The sequence below is a fragment of the Oncorhynchus keta genome, chromosome 33, assembly GCF_023373465.1.
Source record: "Oncorhynchus keta strain PuntledgeMale-10-30-2019 chromosome 33, Oket_V2, whole genome shotgun sequence".
In the NCBI taxonomy this organism is placed as follows: domain Eukaryota; kingdom Metazoa; phylum Chordata; class Actinopteri; order Salmoniformes; family Salmonidae; genus Oncorhynchus; species Oncorhynchus keta.
The window spans coordinates 1536840-1560682 of NC_068453.1; the positions used below are offsets into that span (position 1 = coordinate 1536840).

Consider the following 23843-nt stretch of genomic DNA (forward strand, 5'->3'; position numbering starts at 1 on the left):
GCTCTCACCACTGGTGTCCCCCAGGGCTCTGTTCTAGGCCCTCTCCTATTCTCGCTATACACCAAGTCACTTGGCTCTGTCATAACCTCACATGGTCTCTCCTATCATTGCTATGCAGACGACACACAATTAATCTTCTCCTTTCCCCTTCTGATGACCAGGTGGCGAGTCTGCATGTCTGGCAGACATATCAGTGTGGATGACGGATCACCACCTCAAGCTGAACCTCGGCAAGACGGAGCTGCTCTTCCTCCCGGGGAAGGACTGCCCGTTCCATGATCTCGCCATCACGGTTGACAACTCCATTGTGTCCTCCTCCCAGAGCGCTAAGAACCTTGGCGTGATCCTGGACAACACCCTGTCGTTCTCAACTAACATCAAGGCGGTGGCCTGTTCCTGTAGGTTCATGCTCTACAACATCCGCAGAGTACGACCCTGCCTCACACAGGAAGCGGCGCAGGTCCTAATCCAGGCACTTGTCATCTCCCGTCTGGATTACTGCAACTCGCTGTTGGCTGGGCTCCCTGCCTGTGCCATTAAACCCCTACAACTCATCCAGAACGCCGCAGCCCGTCTGGTGTTCAACCTTCCCAAGTTCTCTCACGTCACCCCGCTCCTCCGCTCTCTCCACTGGCTTCCAGTTGAAGCTCGCATCCGCTACAAGACCATGGTGCTTGCCTACGGAGCTGTGAGGGGAACGGCACCTCAGTACCTCCAGGCTCTGATCAGGCCCTACACCCAAACAAGGGCACTGCGTTCATCCACCTCTGGCCTGCTCGCCTCCCTACCACTGAGGAAGTACAGTTCCCGCTCAGCCCAGTCAAAACTGTTCACTGCTCTGGCCCCCAATGGTGGAACAAACTCCCTCACGACGCCAGGACAGCGGAGTCAATCACCACCTTCCGGAGACACCTGAAACCCCACCTCTTTAAGGAATACCTAGGATAGGATAAAGTAATCCTTCTCACCTCCCCCCTTAAAATATTTAGATGCACTATTGTAAAGTGGCTGTTCCACTGGATGTCATAAGGTGAATGCACCAATTTGTAAGTCGCTCTGGATAAGAGCGTCTGCTAAATGACTTAAATGTAAATGTAAATGTAATCACGAGGCGATGTATATTCTTTAGCTGTCCGTCTGGAAATAATGTCCGGGTAAATCTCAATCAAAATATCCGGTTGGAGACCTGAACAAATGGCTTGTCTCTTCTTCGTTTGACCAAGAAACAAAGCCTAATGACAAGACTGTTGACATTGTGTGGAAGCTGTAGGCATTGCAACCTCAGCCCCATTTATTGTGGTTCGCCTTTATCAATGGGTTGAAGTGGCGGATGGATATATATTTCCATTTTCAGTGATCAGATTTTCCTGCGCTTTTCGATGAAACGCACGTTCTGTTATAGTCACAGCCGTGATTTAACCAGTTTTATAAACGTCTGAGTGTTTTCTATCCACACATACTAATCATATGCATATATTATATTCCTGGCATGAGCAGCAGGGCGCTGAAATGTTGCGTGATTTTTAACAGAATGTTCGAAAAAGTAGGGGGTAGGAGTAACAGGTTAATCAAGTTGTAGAAACATCTCAAGGATGATAAATGGAAACAGGATCCACTTGAGCTCAATTTTGAGTCTCATACCAAAGGGTCTGAATACTTATGTAAATAAGGTATTTTGTTTTATTTTTTATGAATGTGCTAAAACATAAATCTGTTTTCGCTTTAGATTGATATGGGGATGGGGTGGGGGGATATTGAATTTTAGACTAAGGCTGTAATGTAACTATGTTGAAAAGGTAAAGGGGCCTGAATACTTTCCTAAGGCATTGTGTATATATTGCAAGAGTTATCTTCAGTGTGTAATTTTATTTCTGCATTTCAAAAATTGTGTTCCATGTATGAAATACAGCCTGCCAGAGGTTTCACACAGTGCTCACTCCATGAAAATATTAACACACAAACAATACTTTTGAGAAAATGTTTGTTCAATCTGAAAATGCATTGCATATCATTCAAACGCGAGTTGCAGTATTCAAAACACCAGACACTCATTGGTGTATATTGGATATATTACAGTTAAGATGGGAAGTTTACTAACTTTTTTTACACGTGCAAATTGGGGCCCATAGGCAGTTAACATTCAAATATATGTTTCATCGAGATCCAGACTTTTATTTGACGTGAAAAAGAAACAATGTCATTGTATATTAAGCAACATAAATATGTGGTTTGCATCACTTAACACCCAATGTTAAATACTGTATATGAAATGTGATGTTTTTTTCAAGTGGCAAAGAAAAATTGTAGAAAAATAACGTGTTTCTATACTGTGGCTTCTCTTGACATCTGAGAATTTTGCATCCATTGAATTTTGGAAATGCACCTTTTTTTCAAATCTTACGAGACTGTTTCGTAAGAGCAGAACTGCTGTGTTTACAAGCTGCGGAGGTGTGCCACTTACTGACGATTTCTGGTTTGGTAATTACAAAGATGGGCCACCGGATGGTATCAAGTGTTTAAAAAAAATAACAATTATGATCTCATCTAGAAGAGTGGTGTTATTTTATGTTTTGATCGTGTACAGACTTACCAAGTGTTTAAAGACACTGTTACACTTTAATGCCTGATGTTGCATAAATCTAATGTTTCCATCATCTCATCAGTGGGAGAGGTGGGAGAGAGAGATGGAGAGTTGCAAGTGCAGAGAAAGTGAGAGAGACCTCCAGCCACTTTGGAGCTTCTCTAGTTCTTCTTATAGGTTCTGTCCATGTTGGACAAAAGCCCATTATGTGAAGTGCCCTCTGGGGCCCACGGGGGAGCTATTGTTTGGCAGGAATGTGGGCGCCACCTCCTTTCTATCTACCATTGATCCTTTGAATGGAATCTCCCTCTCCGGGCCCTTCTAGGCTCACCAGCTGTTCGCTTCTTTATGAGCCTCCCGGGGTCCTCAACAAGCTTTGAGCACAAAGGCTGAGGCACTCCCATTCCTGTACCATACAGGGGTATACGGTATTACTGGCATTGCACACAGGGCCACTTGCTTTCCAAATGTAAAAAAACAAAAGGCTAACACAGTACTAGGGAATTGCCTTAGTGGATGCTAGCTGAATGCTAAGAAGCGGAGGCGAACAAACTAATTGCAAGGACAGACAGCCCAGCTCAAAGTTGTACAACTCTCAAAATGTTTGCTGCATGCACAAATCAAATTTGAGATAACAGGGATCTTTACACAGGGGGGAATTGATTCCCTGCTGTAACCAAGAAGCTTGATCTTGAAATATTGCCACTAGCTAGCAAGTTAGCAAACCAAATGCATAGCTGGAGCCATGTGATGGGAAGAATCTATTTGGCACATCTTGCATTTTTTAACTTATAAGATATTTAGCTGGCAGCCAGTAGTGAATTTCAAGTCTAAGTTGATCACCTCTTGCACTGCACAACAGCGTATCGTCACGTCATGAAAGCTACGTTTACTCCGTGAGCTCTTTGAAAAAATACTAGGCCTTATACCGGGGTATTTTGGAAAATGGCCACGCAATGGTTTTTCAATACAGTCGCTATTGCTGAAACTAGGTCAGATGCAACACATCTGAATCCAACCGACCCAAATCCTCCAACGTTGTTCAACTCCACAGGCGCAAATGTTAATGCACAGAAGGGTGTGAAACTACTGCTGTGTGTGTGTTTTAACTATACTTGAGTGGAGCAGAAGTCAACACACTTTTGGGACATTCAGGGGAATGATGGATGCTATATATATGGATGGATGGATGATTGGTCGACCGATTTATGTTTTTCCAATGCCGATACCGATGTATTTGAGGACCATAAAAAGCCGATGCCGATTTTTCTATATATTTGCAATATTGACAATTATCACAATACTGAATGAACACTTATTTTAAGTTAATACATCAATGAAATCTATTTGGTCTCAAATAATGAAATATATTCAATTTGGTTTAAATAATGCAAAAATAAAGTGTTGGAGTAGAAAGTTCAAGTGCAATATTTGCCATGTAAAATAGCGAACGTTTCAGTTCCTTGCTCAGAACATGAGAACATATGAAAGCTGGTGGTTCCTTTTAACATGAGTCTTCAATATTCCCAGCTAAGAACTTTTAGGTTGTAGTTATTATAGGAATTATAGGACTATTTCTCTCTATACCATTTGTATTTCATATATATTTGACTATTGTATGTTCTTATAGGCACTATAGTATTGCTAGCCTAATCTCGGGAGTTGATAGGCTTGAAGTCATAAACAGCGCTGTGCTTTAAGCACAACGAAGAGCTGCTGGCAAATGCAGGAAAGGGCTGTTTGAGTGAATGCTTACAAGCCTACCACCGCTCAAGTCGGACTGCTCTATCAAATCATAGACTTAATTATAATATTAGACACAGAAATACGAGCGTTACGTCATTAATATGGTCAAATATTAAATCGGCCGAATGATTGGTATCGGCTTTTTTGGTCTTCCAATAATCGGTATCGGTATTGGCGTTGAAAAATAATAATCGGTCGACCTCTATTTTTGACCCCCCCCTCCCCTTTTGTTCAGGGACACATTATTCCATTTCTCTTCGTCACATGTCTGTGGCTCTTGCTCAGTTCATGTCTGTTGTTGAATCTTATGGTCATACAAATATTTACACATGTTAACTTTGCTGAAAATAAACGTAGTTGACAGTGAGAGGACATTTCTTTTTTTTTTTGCTGAGTTTAGTTAGCATATGGGAACAAGTTTATACAAATGTGTCCTACCCTGTCGGAAAACGGTATAATACAAAATTCTCCAGACTTTCAAGGGAGACGTGACAGTGACATGATTTTAGAGATATGGCAACGCAAGACTCGGTACATGCAAATGTTATCATTGCTTTCTTGTGCTAAAAACACATCAGCGGTGTATTCGTTAGTGCAAACTGTAGAAAAACATTTTGGAACAGAACGCTGCAATGAAAACTGCAGTTTCTCATTAGACAAACTCAGGTGGGGCCCTCTCCATTTTGTCCCGTTTGCTTTTGTTTGGTTCCTAGTGAATACACTACTGGCAAAATGTTAGATTACAGGTGTGATATGGGTTAATTATGCAACTCAGATTCTGTGATTAGGTTTCAAAGTCAAATATTTCAGTATTCTGAACGACCTCTATTCAGGACTGAGGTCCTACTGTACTTAATTATAAGAGGGATTTGCATTGTGTCGATTTGAAGCTAGTGTGTGTAAATGCTCTGATTGGCCACAAAATGTGGAAATATACCTTTGGAAATGTGCGCAGTATGACTCAATTCAATTCATTTAATATTGTGCAGCCTACATAGGCTATTATTTGCATCCACAGTTTGCCTGGTTTTAGTTTAGGTATTCTTTTGAACAGTGACCTTTTTTTTGTTAGCCTACATTTGATACAAGACAGACTACAGACGCTGACTGGAGGCGTTCTCTGTTCAACCCCCTTCCCAGACCAGGCAGGCTAGAACAAGCAATCACCCATCCACACAGTGCCTCTCCCTGTCAACCAGAGAGTAGCATTACATGGAGATGGTCATGCCTTTGGGGAGGGGTGTGTGTGTGTGTGTGTGTGTGTGTGTGTGTGTGTGTGTGTGCGCGCATCGGTGGCGGTCTTCCTAGGCCAGGCGTTCGCTCAGTGAAATGTGGTGTTCCCACATTGTCTGGAGGGAAGGCAGGTGGACTTCCTCTGCACTCGCCTGGCAGGGGCTCTCAAGTTTCCATTGGCTGGTAACAAAATAGGGAGAGCGCATTTGTGAGGGGGGCACTGGATCCCAGGCTACACGAGGTGCTGAGAGGCACGTGCTCTTCAAGTAAATGAATGTGCCTTTTTCCTTCTCTTCTCTCTACATCTTGTTTAGACGTAATGGGATTGGTTGTGTGTCGCGGATTAGCCAATTTGCCAAGAGCAGGGGAAGGGGAGGGTCGAGACTCTGTTCTGGGCCAGTAAAAAGACTCACTACCTCTCTCCTCTGTCCTACTGGAAGTTGCTCGCTAGCTTAATGTCTGTGGGGGTTAGGCAAGACTGGTCGGCACACTAGCTGGGACTGAGAAACGGGGAGAGCGAGCCATGGAGGTCTTGTTGGGTCCCTTCTGCAGAGAGACAGGTAAACAAGAGTTGCTTGTTCCAACGGTAATGGCAAGACGATTTTTAGCAACTTTTAGTGACTTCACGCACTTGCCTCCTGTTCTCCCAATTGTTAGTCTGGACTCTTACACAAATATGTAGTTTGCTAGTTCTGCCTATGTGGTTAGGCTGTGTTCCTTTCTGAGTAAACTTCGTGTTAATTTATCATAGCTTGATTTTAAGGTTTGATTACGGTTATTGAGTTTTTTTCTGAATCTCTGATTACTGGGCACTTAATGTGATGTTTTATGTTTTGTTGCCCTCTGGGGTTTGCTTGACTGTAGTTACACAAAGTGTGTGCGTTTTTGTTTTTATATTAGTTTAGCCTGTAACGGCAGTTTTCCGCTGTATTAAATAAAATGTGGATGTCGATTAAGGAAGCCCCCTCACCTCTGATTCAGAGGGGTTGGCTTAAATGCGGAAGACACATTTCAGTTGAAGGCATTCAGTTGTACAACTGACTAGGTATCCCCCTTTCCCTTTCTAATAAACAAAACAATTGAGTAATGTATCGCACGAGAAGGGACGGTGCACCAGCAAGAACATCAATAATATTGAAGACAAGCATGAGATCATTGATTTAAAAATCCTCAGGAAAGTGGTGTTTTTGCATTTTGAGATAACTCCCCTCTACATCTAATCTTTAAATGGACCTTGCATTCTACCTGGAAGCACCTTATCAGGTCATTATAATATACGAAGGCCTAAGTGACTCTAGGTGAGTCTGATGTTTCTCTCCTAGCACCACTGAAATCTGCTTCTTTTTTTAAAAATTCATTTTAAAGCAATCCATGAAACCTCATTGTTTTTAGTAAGTCTGTTGCGTGTGTGTGTTCCTAATATGTTTGAGTGAAAAAGGGGGAGAGTGACAGCTGCTCACCTCATTGTTGTGCCTTAAAGGAGAGAGTGGTGGCCACATTCCAGTGTTGAGACTGGGAGAGGTTGGGGCCCTCCTTTCTGTTGGGCCTGATGAAGGCGCAAGGCACCACCGACACACTCTGACCCTGCTGCCTGGCACTGGACCAGCCTGCCTCCATCCTGGACCTCACTGGATGAAGCTAGTAGGGCCTGGGGTGTTTCAAATATAATTGCCTATAACCAGGGTCCAGAGTTGTTCCTTGTCAGGTGGTCAAATTTTATCATTGCTTACATATTTTGCAGATGTTATCGCAAGTGTAGAGAGATGCTTATGTTCTAAGCTCCAACAGTGTAGTAATACCTAACAATACAAAAAAATACACGCAAACCCGAAAAGACAAAGAAGGGAATTAAGAAATATATAAATATTAGAACAAGCAAATGTCAGAGTTCGGAATATAAATATGTTGTATGTATATAATGTGTGTGTATATAGACATTACGGCCAGTATATGGTCTTTCTATGACACTGGGTGCTGTAGATGTCCTGTAGGGCAGGCAGTGTGCCCCCAGTGATGCGTTGGGCAGACCTCACCACCCTCTGGACTGCCCTGCGGTTGCGGACTGTGCAATTGCCGTACCAGGCAGTGATACAGCCCGACTGGATGCTCTCAGTGGTGCAGGTTGAAGAGGCGCTTTTGCGCCTTCGTCACCACACTATCTGTGTGGATGGACCATTTCATTTTATCAGTGATGTGCACACTGAAGAACTTGAAGCTTTTCACCCTCCACTGCGGCCTCGTCGATGGGGTCATGCGCCCTCTGCTGTCTCCTGAACTCCATGATCAGCTCCTTTGTTTTGTTGACTTTGAAGGTTAGGTTATTTTCCTGGCACCACTCTGCCAGGACCTTCAACTTCTCCCTGTATGCTTCTTGTCATTGTTAGTAATCAGGCCAACCACTGTTGTCGTCCGCAAACTTGATTGTGTTAGAGACGTGCGTGGCCATGCAGTCATGGGTGAACACTGAACAGGGAGTTCAGGAGGGAGGGAGTACACACCCTTGTGAGGCCCCCGTACTGAGGATCAGCGTAGTGGATTTGTTGTTACCTCGCTTTTTCGGCACGCCAGGAAGTCCAGGACTCAGTTGCACAGGGCGGGGTTCTGACCCAGGCCCCTGAGGTTAGCCCAAAGAATCAGGCCCTGCTCGATATCCCAGAAAAACAAAACAGCTCAAAGTCCTAGGCTGTAGTGCTAGCCCCACTTCTAATAATGGAAGGCTGTAGGTGGTGGGGCATTCACGGTGTACACTAGTTGAGGATTGTTTGTGTGGGTAGGAGTTGTATGATTGGGGAGGGGTTTCATCCACATCCTGCCAAAAATTTTCTCTACTTAGTGTGTTTGTTAATCTTTCTTTACTCTTTCATCAGTACAACCTTTGCACATGTACTTACACATCATGACCAAAAATATGTGGACACCTGCTCATCGAACTTCTCATTACAAAATCATGGGCATTGACATGGAGTTACTGCTACAACAGCCTCCATTCTTCTGGGAAGGCTTTCCCTAGATGTTGGAACATTGCTACAGGGACTTGATTCCATCCAGGCACAAGAGCATTAGTGAGGTCGGGCTCTGATGTTAGGCGATTAGGCCTGGCTCACAGTCGGAGTTCCAATTCATCCCAAAAGGGTGTTGAGGTCAGGGCTCTGTGCAGCCCAGTCAAGTTCTTCCACACCGATCTCAATAAACCATTTCTGTATGGGTCTCGCTTTGTGCATGAGGGCATTGTCATGCTTAAACAGGAAAAGGCCTTCCCCAAACTGATGCCACAAAGTTGGAAGCACAGAATAATCTAGCATGTCACTGTATGTTGTAGCATTAACATTTCCCTTCACTGGAACTAAGGAGCCTAGCCCGAACCATGAAAAACAGGGCCAGACTATTATTCCTCCTCCACCAAAATGTACAGTTGGCACTATGCATTGGAGCAGGTAGCATTCTCCTGGCGTCCGTCAGACTGCCAGTTGCTGAAGTGTGATTCGTCACTCCAGAGAACGCGTTTCCACTACCCCCATATCGAATGGCGGCGAGCTTTACACATCTCCAGCCGATGCTTGGCATTCCGCATGGTTACCTTAGGCTTGTGTGCGGCCGCGCGGCCATGGAAACCCATTTCATGAAGCTCTCGAACAGTTCTTGTGCCGCTATTGCTTCCAGAGGCAGTTTGGAACTCGGTAGTGAGTGTTGCAACCGAGAACAGATGATTTGAACACTCTGCGCGCTTCAGCAGTCGGCGGTCCCGTTCTGTTCTCTTGTGTGGCCTACCACTTCGCTACTGAGCCTTTTGCTGTACCTAGATGTTTCCACATCACAATAACAACGCTTACAGTTGACCGGGGAAGCTCTAGCAGAGCAGAAATTTTACGAACTGACTTGTTGAAAAGGTGGCGTTCTATGACGGTGCCATGTTGAAAGTCACTGAGCTCTTCAGTAAGGCCATTCTACTGCTAATGTTTTGTCTATGGAGATTGCATGGCGGTGTCCTCGATTTTATACATCTGTCAACAGCGGGCGTGTTTCAAATAGCCGAATCCACGAATTTGAAGGGGCGCCTTTTGTATATACAGTGCATTCGGAAATTATTCAGATCCCTTGAGTTTTTCAAAATTTTGTTATGTTAACCTTACTCTAAAATGCAATTGAATCAATCTGCACACACTACCTCATAATGACCAAGCAAAAATAGGTTTTTAGAAATGTTTGCAAATGTGTAAAACAAACTGATAACACATTTATTATTTAGACCCTTTACTCAGTACATTTGTTGAAGCACCTTTTGGCAGAGATTACAGCCTCAAGTTTTCTTGGCACACTTGTATTTGGGGAGTCTCTGCAGATCCTCTCAAGGTCTATCAGCATCGATGCTCTCTCCAGAGATGTTGAATCCACTCAAGGACATTCAGAGACTTGTCCTGAAGCCACTCCTGCATTGTCTTGGCTGTGTGCTTAGGTTCGTTGTCCTGTTGGAAGGTGAACATTCTGGAGCAGGTTTTCATCAAAGATCTCTGTTTTTTGCTCTGTTTATCTTTCCCTCGATCCTGACTAGTCTCCCAGTCCCTGCCGCTATAAAACATTCCCACGGCATGATGCTGCCACCACAATGCCTGGGGATGGTGCCCTGTTTCCTCCAGACGTGATGCTTGGGATTCAGGCCAAGGACTTCAATCTTGGTTTCATCAGACCAGGGAATCTTGTTCGTCGTGGTCTGAGAGCGCTTTAGGTGCCTTTTGGCAAACTCTCAAGTGGTCTATCGTGCCTTTTACGGAGGAGTGGCTTCTGTCTGGCAGCTCTACCATAAAGGCCTGATGGGTGGAGTATTGCAGAGATGGTTGTCCTTCTGGAAGGTTCTCCCATCTACACAAAGGAATTCTAGAGCTCTGTCAGTGACCACCGGGTTCTTGGTCACCTCCCTGACCAAGGCCCTTTTCCCCCGATTGCTGTTTGGCTGGGTGGCCAGCTCTAGGAAGAGTCTTTGTGGTTCCAAACTTCTACCGTTTAAGAATGATGGAGGCCACTGTGTTCTTGGCGACTTTCAATGCTGCAGAGATGTTTTGGTACCTTTCCCTAGATCTGTGCCTCGACACAATCCTGTCTCGGAGCTCTACAGACAATTACTTCAACCTCATGTGGGACCTTATATGGACAGGTGTGTGCCGTTCCAAATCATGTCCAATCAATTGATTTTACCACAGGTGGACTCCAATCAAGTTATCAAAACAATGACCATCAATGGAAACAGGATGCACGTGATCTCAATTTCGAATCTCATAGCAAAGTGTCTGAATACTTATGTAAACAAGGTACTTCTGTTTTTCTTTTTTATAATTTTGCTAAAATTTCTAACCTGTTCACTTTGTCATTATGGGATGTCTGTGTGTGTCTGTATATTGATGAGGAAATGCTTTATTTAATCAATTTTAGAGTAAGGCTGCAAAGTAACACTGCTTTTTCAACATTTTATGTCGCGCTCCAAGTTATTAACATGTTAATTCAAATCACTGCCCTATGGAGAGAAAATAAGCTACATTTGCCGATCAAGTCATGTGGTTTGGAACAACTCCTTACACCTGTGTGAATGTGCACTCTTCCGTTCACTTCCACAGCTCTGACTTTCAAGACCGTTGGGCCAGGTGTGAATGAAACCTACTAAACCAGTTTGAATTTAATTGCAATGGAAAGTGGCAACCATCCACAAAGTCCCATCAGTGGCTAATTTAAAGATACACTATACAGAAATCGACAAACAAGTGTAGTGTAGAGAATCATTGTACCGTCTAAACTTGTCCATAATCAAAAATAATGTATTTTCAGCCGTTTGAAGCTGGTGTACAAAACAGGAACAGTCATGTATGTGGGTTTTTACATAATGTTGTAGGTTAACAGGAAGGACACCAATATCACATATGCCTTGCTGATATCGATATAATGATGCTTTTATCCAAAGCAACTTATTCATGAATGCATATTTTTTTCGTATGGGTGCCCTCAGCGGGAATGGAACACAAAAACCAGGCATAAAACAATGCTTCTTTAAAACCTTACTAAACCAATTGGATGGTCTTTCTTTATCAATTGGTCAAATATACATTTGTGTAGACAGACATTGGATATTTTTTGCCCAATGAGGAACACTTCAGATAGTTTATCCCTTTACCATGTTTTTCAGGCAATATATCACTTGTGATGCCGTCCGACGACAGCCCAGCAACAAATATCACACTAGAAGCAGTCAATGCCAATGTGAGGACCCAGATGGTGAGTGTTTTGTACAAATGTATTAATCAAATCTATTTTATAAAGCCCTTTTTTTTTGTCTCCGTGCGTTAAGTATGCCCAGCCTACACAGTCAAAAGTTTGGACACACCTACTCATTCCAGGGTTTTCCTTTATTTTGTACTATTTTCTACATTGTAGCATAGTTGTGGAGACATCAAAACTATGAAATAACACATGGAATCATGTATTCACCAAAAAAGTGTTAAACCAATCAAAATATATTTGTCATTGAAGAGCACTTTTTCCCAGTCTGGTCCATCGACAGTGGGGTTTGTGCCAATAGGTGACTTTGTTGCTGGTGATGTCTGGTGAGGACCTGCCTTACAACAAGCCCTCAGTCCAGCCTCTCTCAGCCTATTGCGGACAGTCTGAGCACTGATGGAAGGATTGTGCATTCCTGGGGTAACTTGGGCAGTCGTTGTTGCCATCCTGTACCTGTCCCGCAGGTGTGATGTTCAGATGTACTGATCCTGTGCAGGTGTTAAACGTGATCTGCCACTGCGAGGACGATCAGCTGTCTGTCCTGTCTCCCTGTAGCGCTGTCTTAGGGGTCTCACAGTACGGACATTGCAATTTATTGCCCTGGCCACATCTGCAGTCCTCATACCTCCTTGCAGCATGCCTCAGGCATGTTCACGCAGATGAGCAGGGACCCTGGGCATCTTTCTTTTGGTGTTTTTTCAGTCAGTAGAAAGGCCTCTTTAGTGTCCTAAGTTTTCATAACTGTGATCTTAATTGCCTACCGTCTGTAAGCTGTTAGTGTCTTAACCTCTCTGGTACGCTAGCTTCCCACCTCGACAACAGCCAGTGAAATTGCAGGGCACCAAATTCAAAACCTTTTTGGGGGGGAGGGGGAGTGCAGTCAAGGGCACACTCCAACACTCAGACATATTTTACAAATGAAGCATTTGTGTTTAGCAAGTTCGCCAAATCAGATGCAGTAGGGGATGAGCAGTGATGATCTCTTGATAACTAGTACTTTTTGGTGTCAGAGAAAATGTATGGAGTAAAAAGTACATTATTTTCTTTAAGAATGTAGTGAAGTAAAAGTAGTCAAAAATATAAATAGCTAAGTACAGCTACGACTTCAGTAAAAAAATAGTTTAAAGATCTACTTCAGTACTTTACACCACTGGGGAATTGTACCAAAACATGTCTATAGCATTGGAGGTCCTCAAGAACACAGTGGCCTCCATCATTCTTAAATGGAAGAAGTTTGGAAACACCAAGACCCTTCTTTGAGCTGGCTGCCCTGCAAAACCGAGCAATCTGGGGAAAAGGGCCTTGGTCAGGGAGGTGACCAAGAACCCAATGGTCACTCTGACAGAGCTCTAGAGTTCCTTTGTGGAGATGGAAGAATCTTCCAGAAGGACAACCATCTCTGCAATACTCCACCCATCAGGCCTTTATGTTAGTGTCCAGACGGAAGCCACTCTTCAGTAAAAGGCACATGACAGCCCGCTTGGAGTTTGCCAAAAGACTCTCCGACCATGAGAAACAAGATTCTCTGGTCAATGAAACCAAGATTGAACTCTTTGGCCTGAATGCCAAGCGTCATGTCTGAAGGAAACCTGGCACCATCCCTACGGTCAAGCATGGTGGTGGCGGCATCATGCTGTGGGGATGTTTGTCAGCGGCAGGAAGACAAGTCAGGATCGAGGCAAAGCTGAAAGGAGCAAACCACCGAGAGATCCTTGATGAAAACCTGCTTCAGAGTGCTCAGAACCTCAGACTGTGTCGAAGGTTCACCTTGTAACAGGACTACGACCCTAAGCACACAGCCAAGACAATGTCATTGAATGGCCCAGCCAGAGCTCGGACTTGAATCCGATCGAACATCTCTGGAGAGACCTGAAAATAGCTGTGCAGCGACACTCCCATCCAACCTGACAGAGCTTGAGAGGATCTGCAGAGAAGAATGGGAGAAGCTCCCCAAATACAGGTGTACCAGGCTTGTAGCATCATACTCGAAGACTTGAGGCTGTAATTGCTGTCAGAGGCTTCAATAAAGTACTGAGTGAAGGGTCTGAATAGTTATGTAAATGTGATAATGCTGTTTTTGCAAAAAAAATCCAAATACCTAATTTTGTTTTGTCTTTATGGGATATAGTGTGTTGATTGATGAGGTGAGAAACTATTTAAGAATAAGGCTGTAACGTAAAACTAAATGTATAAAAATTCAATGGGTCTGGGCCTCCCGAGAGGTGTCACTACAGACCCAGGTTCGATCCCTGTGATGTCCTTGGTCCATTGCGCTCTAGCGACTGCTTGTGGCAGGCCAGGTGCATGCATGCTAAGGTCCCCACTTGTATGGCATTTCTTCTGACACATTGGTGCGGCTGGCTTCCGGGTTAAGCAAGCAGTGTGTCAAGAAACAGTGCAGCTTGGCAGAGTCATGTTTCGGAGGACACATGACTCTAGACCTTCGCCACTCACGATTCCGTACAGGAGTTGCAGCGATGAGGCAAGACTAACTACCAATTGGCTATCACGATATTGGGGAGAAAAAGGGGTAAAAACAAACAAAAAAAGAATACAACTAAATATTTAAGTCAAGGGGTCTGAATACTTTCCGAATGCACTATAAGTGTGATTGAGTTGAGCCTTTAGACTAGTAAATTGGCTTTTTTCTTATCAACCCACTATAATTTTAAGTTCACGGAAATTGAGCCCTGTTGCAGATTTTTTTTATTAATGAAAGCCCTCTGTTGGGATTCTTTTTTTTCTTCGTAGTTAAGAGTCGATGATCAGAGGTGTATTCCCCAGGTACCAAAGAAAACATTCTGTCTGAATTTTCAAATTCTCGTTTTCAATTCAAAAACGTTTTCCATTGCAAAGTGTTTTGCTACGGTGGGTGTTAATGAATACACCCCAGGTCTCCCATCCTCTTGCATTTGTGGCACCCAGTGAAGTGTAAAAGAAAGGCCTGGCCGAGAGGAGAAGAAGAAACGGTGTGTGGGGGGCTACAGACTGTGACTAGCTTGCTATAATTACCTGGGGGTATTTATTAGCATTCTGCTGCATCCATCTGATCTCGCCTCGTCTCTTTTGTTCAGCTCTGGCTTCGAGACACTTCTGCGTAGCAGGACTCTCAAATATTACACCCAACCTGCTCCATGCTCAGTCACCACACAAGAGAATCAATCGCCCACTTCTTGGCAAAGAATCTGTTCTCAATGACTCACCTGGATAGTGTTCATTAGGGCGTCAAACAGAATATGTTTTGAAACTGAAAACAAAAATAAGCTCTTCATATTGGATGAGTCCAGGATGTCCTTTATTTGGTGCATAATGAACAGCACCCTGGCTACCAATATTCTTTGAATCACCTGACATCCTTGCATCTGTTCAATCATGTCCATTGCGCAACATTTTGCTACGATGTGCCCAAATGAACATGAGCCTGCAATCTGATGGCACCCCTCTGTTTCTTATTTATTTTCTGTGTAGATCATCAGCACAGCAGAGAGGGTTTCTCACACAGGGAATGTCCTCATAGGTACCCCCTGCACACACACGCCAACTATGATTGACCAGGGATGCAAACAGGATGCCAACAAGTGGACCCCAGGGTGAGCTGTTACATACACTTTTTTCCGTTTGCTCAAGTACATACACATTTTCTCACACACACACACACAACTGCATTGTTTGCTCGAGTACACACTGCTCTGTTTTGTTGCACATTATCATGGTTGTAAAGAGGTATTTTCTTTGATCTGTTTCCAGAACATGACAAGAATTTAAGTAAAGTACCATCCACTGTATTTATGTTTTATTAGCGAACATCACTTTTTTTGTTTTTTATTCCCAGGGCCAAGAAGCGAACGCATGATTTCATTGACTCGTATTTCTCTGACCGGTGGGTTGATTCTGTTATTCTGGCTACTGTTGTTAATATTCACACACACACACACACACACACACACACACACACACACACACACACACCCAGCAGGGATTGCTAGGTAGAGATTTCCAATCTAATGTATTTATTGCGGCCTGTAAGTTGGCCTATGGATTTACAGATAATATACACTGCATTCAGTAAGTATTTAGAACCATTGACCTTTTCCACATTTTCAGCCTTATTTGAAAATTGATTACAAATACATCCACATCAATCTACACACAATACTCCATAATGACAAAGCGAGAATTTTTTTTTAATGTTTGCTAATTTGTAAAAACAGAAATGGCAGCATCATGATGTGGCAGGTACTAGGCGACTGGTCAGGATTGAGGGAAAGATGAACTGAGAAAAGTACAGAGATCCTTGATGAAAACCTGCTCCAGAGTGCTCAGGACCTCAGACTGGGCCAAATGTTCATCTTCCAACACGACATCAACCCTAAGCACACAGCCAAAACAACGCAGGAGTTCATTTTTTTTATTTTACCTTTATTTAACTAGGCAAGTCAGTTAAGAACAAGTTCTTATTTTCAATGAAGGCTTAGGAACAGTTTGTTAGCTGCCTTGTTCAGGGGCACAACGACAGATTTTTACTTTGTATGATTAATTATATATATTTTTTTTATTTTTTAAATGCATTCTTTATTTCTAAAAACCTGTTTTCACTTTGTCATTATGGGGTATTGTGTGTGTGTGTATTGATGACTTGTTGTCATATCTTAATCTATTTTAGAATAAGGCTGTAACAAGATTTTGTTAAGGGGTATGAATACATTCCGAATACACTGTATAAAGTAAAAGTATATAGAGGAATAATATATAAATATTAAATGAAAGGAAGAGTGCAGGAAGACTATCCAGTCAAACAAGTCACAGATAGTGAGATGGCATAGAAAGTGGGATAGAGGTAGGAGAATTGGTGAGAAAGGGAGTAAGAGGGCAAGAGAAACTGAGTCCAAGAGAGATGCTTTGTCATTCTCTCACAGCATCTCATTGAGCTGAAGCGTCTCATTACTTCCAAAGCAAACCAGCTCATTAGGCAATGGAATTAGTTTTAATCTAGGAGGACTGACTACTGACACACACACAGTAACATTGTCTTGTATATTGAATTAATCTTAAACAGTTCGATTTCTCTGTCTGTGTTGCAGGGATGCGCTGTGCTCAGGAGACTCTTCAGCCAGGTAACTGCCCGGCTCAGAATGTAGATGGAGGTGAAATGGTGCAATTGTAGTAGGGGGGGGGCTGCTGCTCAAGAGCTCAGCTGCAGTCTGGCATTTTTTTTGTTGTTATTCCAGAATGCATCTGTCTTACCCCCACACCCGAAAGATCACGCAACTGCTGACTCACTACAGCAGAACACTGACTCTCTCTCACCATGCCTCCCCCTCTCTCCTGCCTTTTGTTCCCTTCCTGTCATCTCCTCTGGATACCATTTATATTTCATTGTCCCATTTCTTCTCCTGTGCGGTCTCTTTTTCTCTCGTAACATGACTGCAGGTTTTTTGTGTGTGTTCAGGTGAGCAGATTATGTAACCATCAGAGACTGTGTAGGTACTGTATGTTTGTATGTACATGTGTAGTATGTACAGTGCCAGTCAAGAGTTTGGACACAACTACTCATTCAAGGGGTTTACTCTATTTTTACTATTTTCTACATTGTCAAATAATAGTGAAGACATCAAAACTATGAAAAAACACATGGAATCATGTAGTAACCACAAAATGTTAAAACAAAATATATTTGAGATTCTTCAATGGAGCCACCTTCATGACAGTTTTGCACACTCTTGGCATTCTCTCAACCAGCTACATTAGGTAGTCACCTGGAATGCATTTCAATTAACAGTTATGCCTAGTTATTGGTACATTTGTGGAATTTCTTTCATTCTTAATGCATTTCAGACAATCAGTTGTGTTGTGACAAGGTAGGGATTTTATTACAGAAGATAGCCCTATTTGGTAAAAGACCAAGTCCATATTATGGCGAAACCAGCTCAAATAAGCAAAGAGAAACAACAGTCCAACATTTCAAGAACTTTGAAAGTTTCTTCAAGTGCAGTCGCAAAAACCAAGCGCTATGATGAAACTGGCTCTCATGAGGATTGCCACAGGAAAGGAAGACACAGAGTTACCTCTGCAGCAGAAGATAAGATCATTAGATTTAACTGCACCTCAGATTGCAGGCCAAATAAATGCTTCAGAGTTCAAGTAACAGACACATCTCAACATCAACTGTTCAGAGGAGACAGCGTGAATCAGGCCTTCATGGTTGAATTGCTGAGAAGAAACCTCCACTAAAGGACACCAATAGTAAGAAGAGACTTGCTTGGGCCAAGAAACACAAGCAGTGGACTTTAGACCAGTGGAAATCTGTAGTTTGGTCTGTTTAGTCCAAATTTTTGATTTTTGTTTCCAACCACCATGTCTTTGTGAGACGCAGAGTAGGTGAGCGGATGATCTCTGCATGTGTGGTTCCAAGCTTGAAGCATGGAGGAGGTGTGGGGGTGCTTTGCTGTTGACACTGTCTGTGATTTATTTAGAATTCAAGGCACACTTAACCAGCATTGCTACCACAGCATTCTGCAGCGATACGCCAGGGTGAAGGATGCACTGCAGAGTAAAGGAAAAGTAGCCAACAAGTGCTCAGCATATGTGGGAACTTCTTCAAGACTGTTGGAAAACCATTCCAGGTGAAGCTGGTTGAGAGAATGCCAAGAGTGTGCAAAACTGTCATCAAGGCCCTATCGCAACAGGCCGTGATTGGGAGTCACATAGGGCGGTGCACAATTGACCCAGCGTCATCCAGATTAGGGTTTGGCTGGGGTAGGCCGTCATTGTAAATAAGAATTTGTTCTTAACTAACCTGCCTAGTTAAATAAAATAAAAGGTTAAGGTTGGATACTTAGAAGAATATAAAATATATTTACATTTACATTTTTGACTGGAACTGTACGTGTGTCAGGGCCAGAGCGTGTTAGCGCTGCACCATTCATCAAATTCAGATTTGAAATTGTAATCTTGACGTGCAATATCCATATTGCAAGAGGCTGCAATTTTCTCATTTCTTTGACACTCTGTTAATACAACAAAATCTGGACTACGGTACCTCCTCCAATTAGAAGCGCTAAACTCCGTTCATTCACTCTCTAGATGTACAGAGAATGCTGACTAATCACAAGCAGGCTCTCTCACTCTGCATGGCATGCACATGCTGGCCAATAAGTGTCCTCACTTAGTGTGCAGTTAGATGCTGGTGAGGAGAGAAAGGGTATTTAATCCTTTGAAGACTAGCCATCCCCTTCTTTGACGATTGCATGGTAAAAAAAAAAAGTGCAGACTGCAGAAAAGCCCCTCAGTCACCTGCAACCAGCCATCAAGTGTAATGGCCTACGGAAAATAAATCCTGACCAGTGGAGGCTGCTGAAGGGTGGACGGCTCATAATGGTTCGAATAGAGCGAATGGCATGAAACCCATCAATCAGCTTGCATCATTTGTATGGATATATACAGTGATGATTTTAGCATGTAAATCTAAAAAAGTGGGATGCATACCAGCAAAGCCACTACACTACCCAACACTAAACGGTGACAAATGGTGCCAACAAAATGTTAGGGCCTACATAAAGCTGTCCCAACATCTTACCACTGCTACACTTGGCTATAAGCAGAGCCTTGTCTTGCAGTGAAACAGTTCATTCAGCCTCATTTACTGCCTTTAAAAAACAAAAAACGCTGATATGGCTGACTTGCTTAAACAAATGTGGTTTCTAATGACAATTTAGATGTACAAACTATGGCATAAGGGGACGACAAGTGTATTAGGTGCAATCTGTAATTTCGATTAAGACATTAATGAGCGAGCTAGAACGGACATAATCAACTATTTGTTTAGCACTTTTGAAATATACAGCGACAGAACATTCAGAACATGGGCTGTTCTTACAGTATTCTCCCTGTACACCAAGTCAGAACTGTAGGATAAATAAAGGGGGCATACACGCAGACAATGAAAGCTCTTACAATATTCAATCATTACATTTCTCTAAAGCAGGTTACAGGCAGTTCTGAGTTAAGTTGTTTTGAGAGCTGCACAAATCATGCTTCATTGACAGCATGGTCCATGTTGAATGTTTATAATTTTAAAATTGGAAAAGAGACTCTTACTCCCAGATTTGGGACCACACAGCCACTCTCACTGATTCCTTCCAAACCAGTCATTGTTGAATTTGCGATTTCCAACATGTCTAATGTTTATGGCCGATGAACACCAGTACGTTTTATCTATAATTTCTCTTCATATGACAAGGATTAAAAAGGATTTGCCAGTAGATTGTCGACTTGATTCAGGATGTTTAAAGTATGATGTTGACGTGATCATTTCAATCAAAGCCGCTGTACATAACTTGATTTGATGTAATTTTATCTGTGGCCAATGACCCTGAGCCTTCTTGGATGAGCACTTCTAATGTAACTCTATGGCAGCACCCAAGGTTTACCTTTAGACTTGGTGGTGATGTAGTGTCCCCATGAGTGGCAGAACACTGAGCCAATCACGACATAACACTTTGTATTTTCTACTGGCTTGCCCCACCACCACCGAAAGCATTGAACCAGGCTGGAACACCTGCATTTGGGAGCTGCCTTATTCCAGAAAACAAAAGAGACCATGTTTGTATGCGGCTTTATTAACTCAATTATGTATTTTTTTGTTGTTAGTAAACTGATATGCTGGTATTAATCAAATCAAGTTAGTCGTTACATGCGCCGAATACAACACAGTGAAATGCTTACTTACAAAGCCCTTAACCTCTCTGGGATATGTGGGACGCTAGCATCCCACCTGGCCAAAAGCCAGTGAAAATGCAGAGCGCCAAATTCGAATAAATTACGATAAAAATCAAACTTTCGTGAAATCAAGATACTAAATTAAAGCAACACTTGTTGTGAATCCAGCCAACATGTCAGATTTCAAGAAGGCTTTTCGTCGAAAGCAAACAATGCTATTATCTGAGGGTAGCACCTCCGTAAACAAAGAGAAAGCATATTTAAGAAATAAAAATATAAATCATGCCTTACCTTTGACAAGCTTCTTTTGTTGGCACTCCAATATGTCCCATAAACATCACAAATGGTCCTTTTGTTCGATTTAATTCTGTTTATATATATATATCCAGAATGTCAATTTATTTGGTGCGTTTGATCCAGAGAAACACCGGTTCCTACTTGTGCAACGTGACTACAAAATATCTCAAAAGTTACCTGTAAACTTTGCCAAAACATTTCAAACTACTTTTGTAATACAATTTTAGGTATTTTTTTTAACATGAATAATCGATAAAATTGAAGACGGGGTGATCTGTGTTCAATACAGGAGGAAAACAAACTGAGGCTAGCTTTCTGGTCACGCACCTCTAACAGTACCTCTAACACTTTTTTCCAAATTAGCTCTAAAATATCGACAGAAACATGGCAAACGTTGTTTAGAATCAATCAAGGTGTTTTTCACATAACAATTCGATAATATATCCGTCGGGAATATTGGTTTCTCATAAGAAGCGATTGGAAAAATGGCTACTTGTGTACTTTACGCAAGATTTTCTGCAGGAGCCATCATGTGACCACTTGCTAAATGTGGTCCCTTATGGCTATTCTTCAACATGCGTAAAAATACGTCACAATGCTGTAGACACATTGGGGAATACGTAGAAAACGTAAGCTCATTCACAGCCATATAAGGAGTCATTGGCATGTGGCGGTTTAAAAAAAAAAAAAAAATGCGGCACTTCCTGATTGGATTTTTATCTGGGTTTCGCCTGTAACATCAGTTCTGTTGCACTCACAGACAATATCTTTGCAGTTTTGGAAACGAGTGTTTTCTATCCAAAGCTGTCAATTATATGCATAGTCGAGCATCTTTTCGTGAAAAAATATCTTGTTTAAAACGGGAACGGAGCGAGACATGATGTCCCAGATGTGCTCAATTGGATTCAGGTCTGGGGAACGGGCGGGCCAGTCCATAGCATCAATGCCTTCCTCTTGCAGGAACTACACTCCAGCCACATGAGGTCGAGCATTGTCTTGCTTTAGGAGGAACCCAGGGCCAACCGCACCAGCATATGGTCTCACAATGGATCTGAGGATCTCATCTCGGTACCTAATGGCAGTCAAGCTACCTCTGGCGAACCCCCCAAAGAAATGCCACCCCACACCATGACTGACCCACTTCCCTAACCGGTCATGCTGAAGGATGTTGCAGGCAGCAGAACGTTCTCCATGGCGTCTCCAGACTCTGTCACGTGCTCAGTGTGAACCTCCTTTCATCTGTGAAGAGCACAGGGCGCCAGTGGCGAATTTGCCAATCTTGGTGTTTTCTGGCAAATGCCAAACGTCCTGCACCTGTGGATGTCGGGCCCTCATACCACCCTCATGGAGTCTGTTTCTGACCGTTTGAGCAGACACATGCACATTTGTGGCATGCTGGAGGTCATTTTGCAGCGCTCTGGCAGTGCTCCTCCTGCTCCTCCTTGCACAAAGGCGGAGGTAGCGGTCCTGCTGCTGGGTTGTTGCCCTCCTACGGCCTCCTCCACGTCTCCTGATGTACTGGCCTGTCTCCTGGTAGCGCCTCCATGCTCTGGACACTACAAACTACAGACACAGCAAACCTTCTTGCCACAGCTCGCATTGATGTGCCATCCTGGATGAGCTGCACTACCTGAGCCACGTGTGTGGGTTGTAGACTCCGTCTCATGCTACCACTAGAGTGAAAGCACCGCCAGCATTCAAAAGTGACCAAAACATCAGCAAGGAAGCATAAGAACTGAGAAGTGGTCTGTGGTCACCACCTGCAGAACCACTCCTTTATTGGGGGTGTCTTGCTAATTGCCTATAATTTCCACCTGTTGTCTATTCCATTTGCACAACAGCATGTGAGAAATGTATTGTCAATCAGTGTTGCTTCCTAAGTGGACAGTTTGATTTGACAGAAGTGTTTGGCTTGGAGTTACATTGTGTTGTTTAAGTGTTCCCTTTATTTTTTTGAGCAGTATATATATATATATATATATACAGACAGACAGACAGACATAGGCTATTGTATTCTCATACAAACACAAACAGACCCTCACTCACAATGACTAGCTAACATACATACTTTACCCATTTCATTACATCTTTATACACACAAACAGACATACAAAACATACACATACACACACACACAGAGACAGCATACATACACACACAGAGACAGACAGAGGCTATGGTCGTTCTCATACAAACACAAACAGACCCTCACTCACAATGACTAGCTAACGTGTACTTTACCCATTTCATTACATCTTTATATATTGCAAATAGAATGTAAAAACAATCACAAATAATATTTTATATTAATTTCAAACAACTGCATTAGCATGAGAACAACTTAACAGTCCAAAACAATGTCCTCTCCGTTCAAAAAATATGCCTCAGTTTCAGAATCAAAGCTTTGGGAGCTAATGGAGTCTTCAAAATGCAGATCTGTCTCACTTTCACAATCAATTTCCTCTAAAATTGTTTCTACATTCATATATCTAGTCTTAGAATTAGCTTTCCTTGACTTATTCGCCATGATGTTGGATAAATAAACAGCTGAAGATGCAAGTCACCGAAATACTGCTGTGCGCTCCTTCACGGTTGAATTGGCAATGGCGAAAGAACGGTCCTTATGCCAGCGTTCAATGGAAAGGTTTGTCTTACAACAAAGAACCATGGGGTATTGCCGTTTTACCTCTGCTCATTGGCTATCTACCCAGATAGTCTTGAAATCTATCAGTGGTCATTGGGTTAAAATACAGTCAATCAACGAGACAGTGGTCATATAATTGGTGCACAATGGGCTCATCACTTGTTGTCTTCCAATCGTTTTTTCCGTGTCAATCCGTCCCGCAAAATGACGAATCAAGTTTGGTTGTTTAACAAAAAAACAGTTGATTGCAAGGAAACCAAACATGACTGGATAAAGTCAGGGAAAGTCTGTCTATTTTACGTTGGATGTTACGTCAAATTGAATGACACGGAATTCAACGAGATGAGCGTTCACAAAATGGAA

At 42.8% G+C, this 23843-nt stretch overlaps 1 protein-coding gene across 5 annotated transcripts in view; it reads left to right on the forward strand.

Moving 5' to 3' along the window:
- The first annotated feature begins 5861 nt into the window (after window positions 1-5861).
- LOC118366022 (transcription factor Dp-2-like) overlaps window positions 5862-23843 on the forward strand; it is a 37047-nt gene continuing 19065 nt past the window's right edge. Inside the window, exons 1-5 of one of the 5 annotated variants that reach the window (XM_035748328.2) lie at window positions 5869-6146; window positions 11730-11818; window positions 15290-15411; window positions 15654-15701; window positions 16903-16935. In XM_035748328.2, coding sequence (XP_035604221.1) covers window positions 11747-11818; window positions 15290-15411; window positions 15654-15701; window positions 16903-16935 — 275 coding nt within the window. In that variant the 5' untranslated portion in view covers window positions 5869-6146; window positions 11730-11746. Of the gene's footprint in view, window positions 6147-11729; window positions 11819-15289; window positions 15412-15653; window positions 15702-16902; window positions 16936-23843 lie in introns of all 5 variants that reach the window. The other 4 variants (XM_035748326.2, XM_035748327.2, XM_035748329.2 and 1 more) reach the window with 4 other exon arrangements.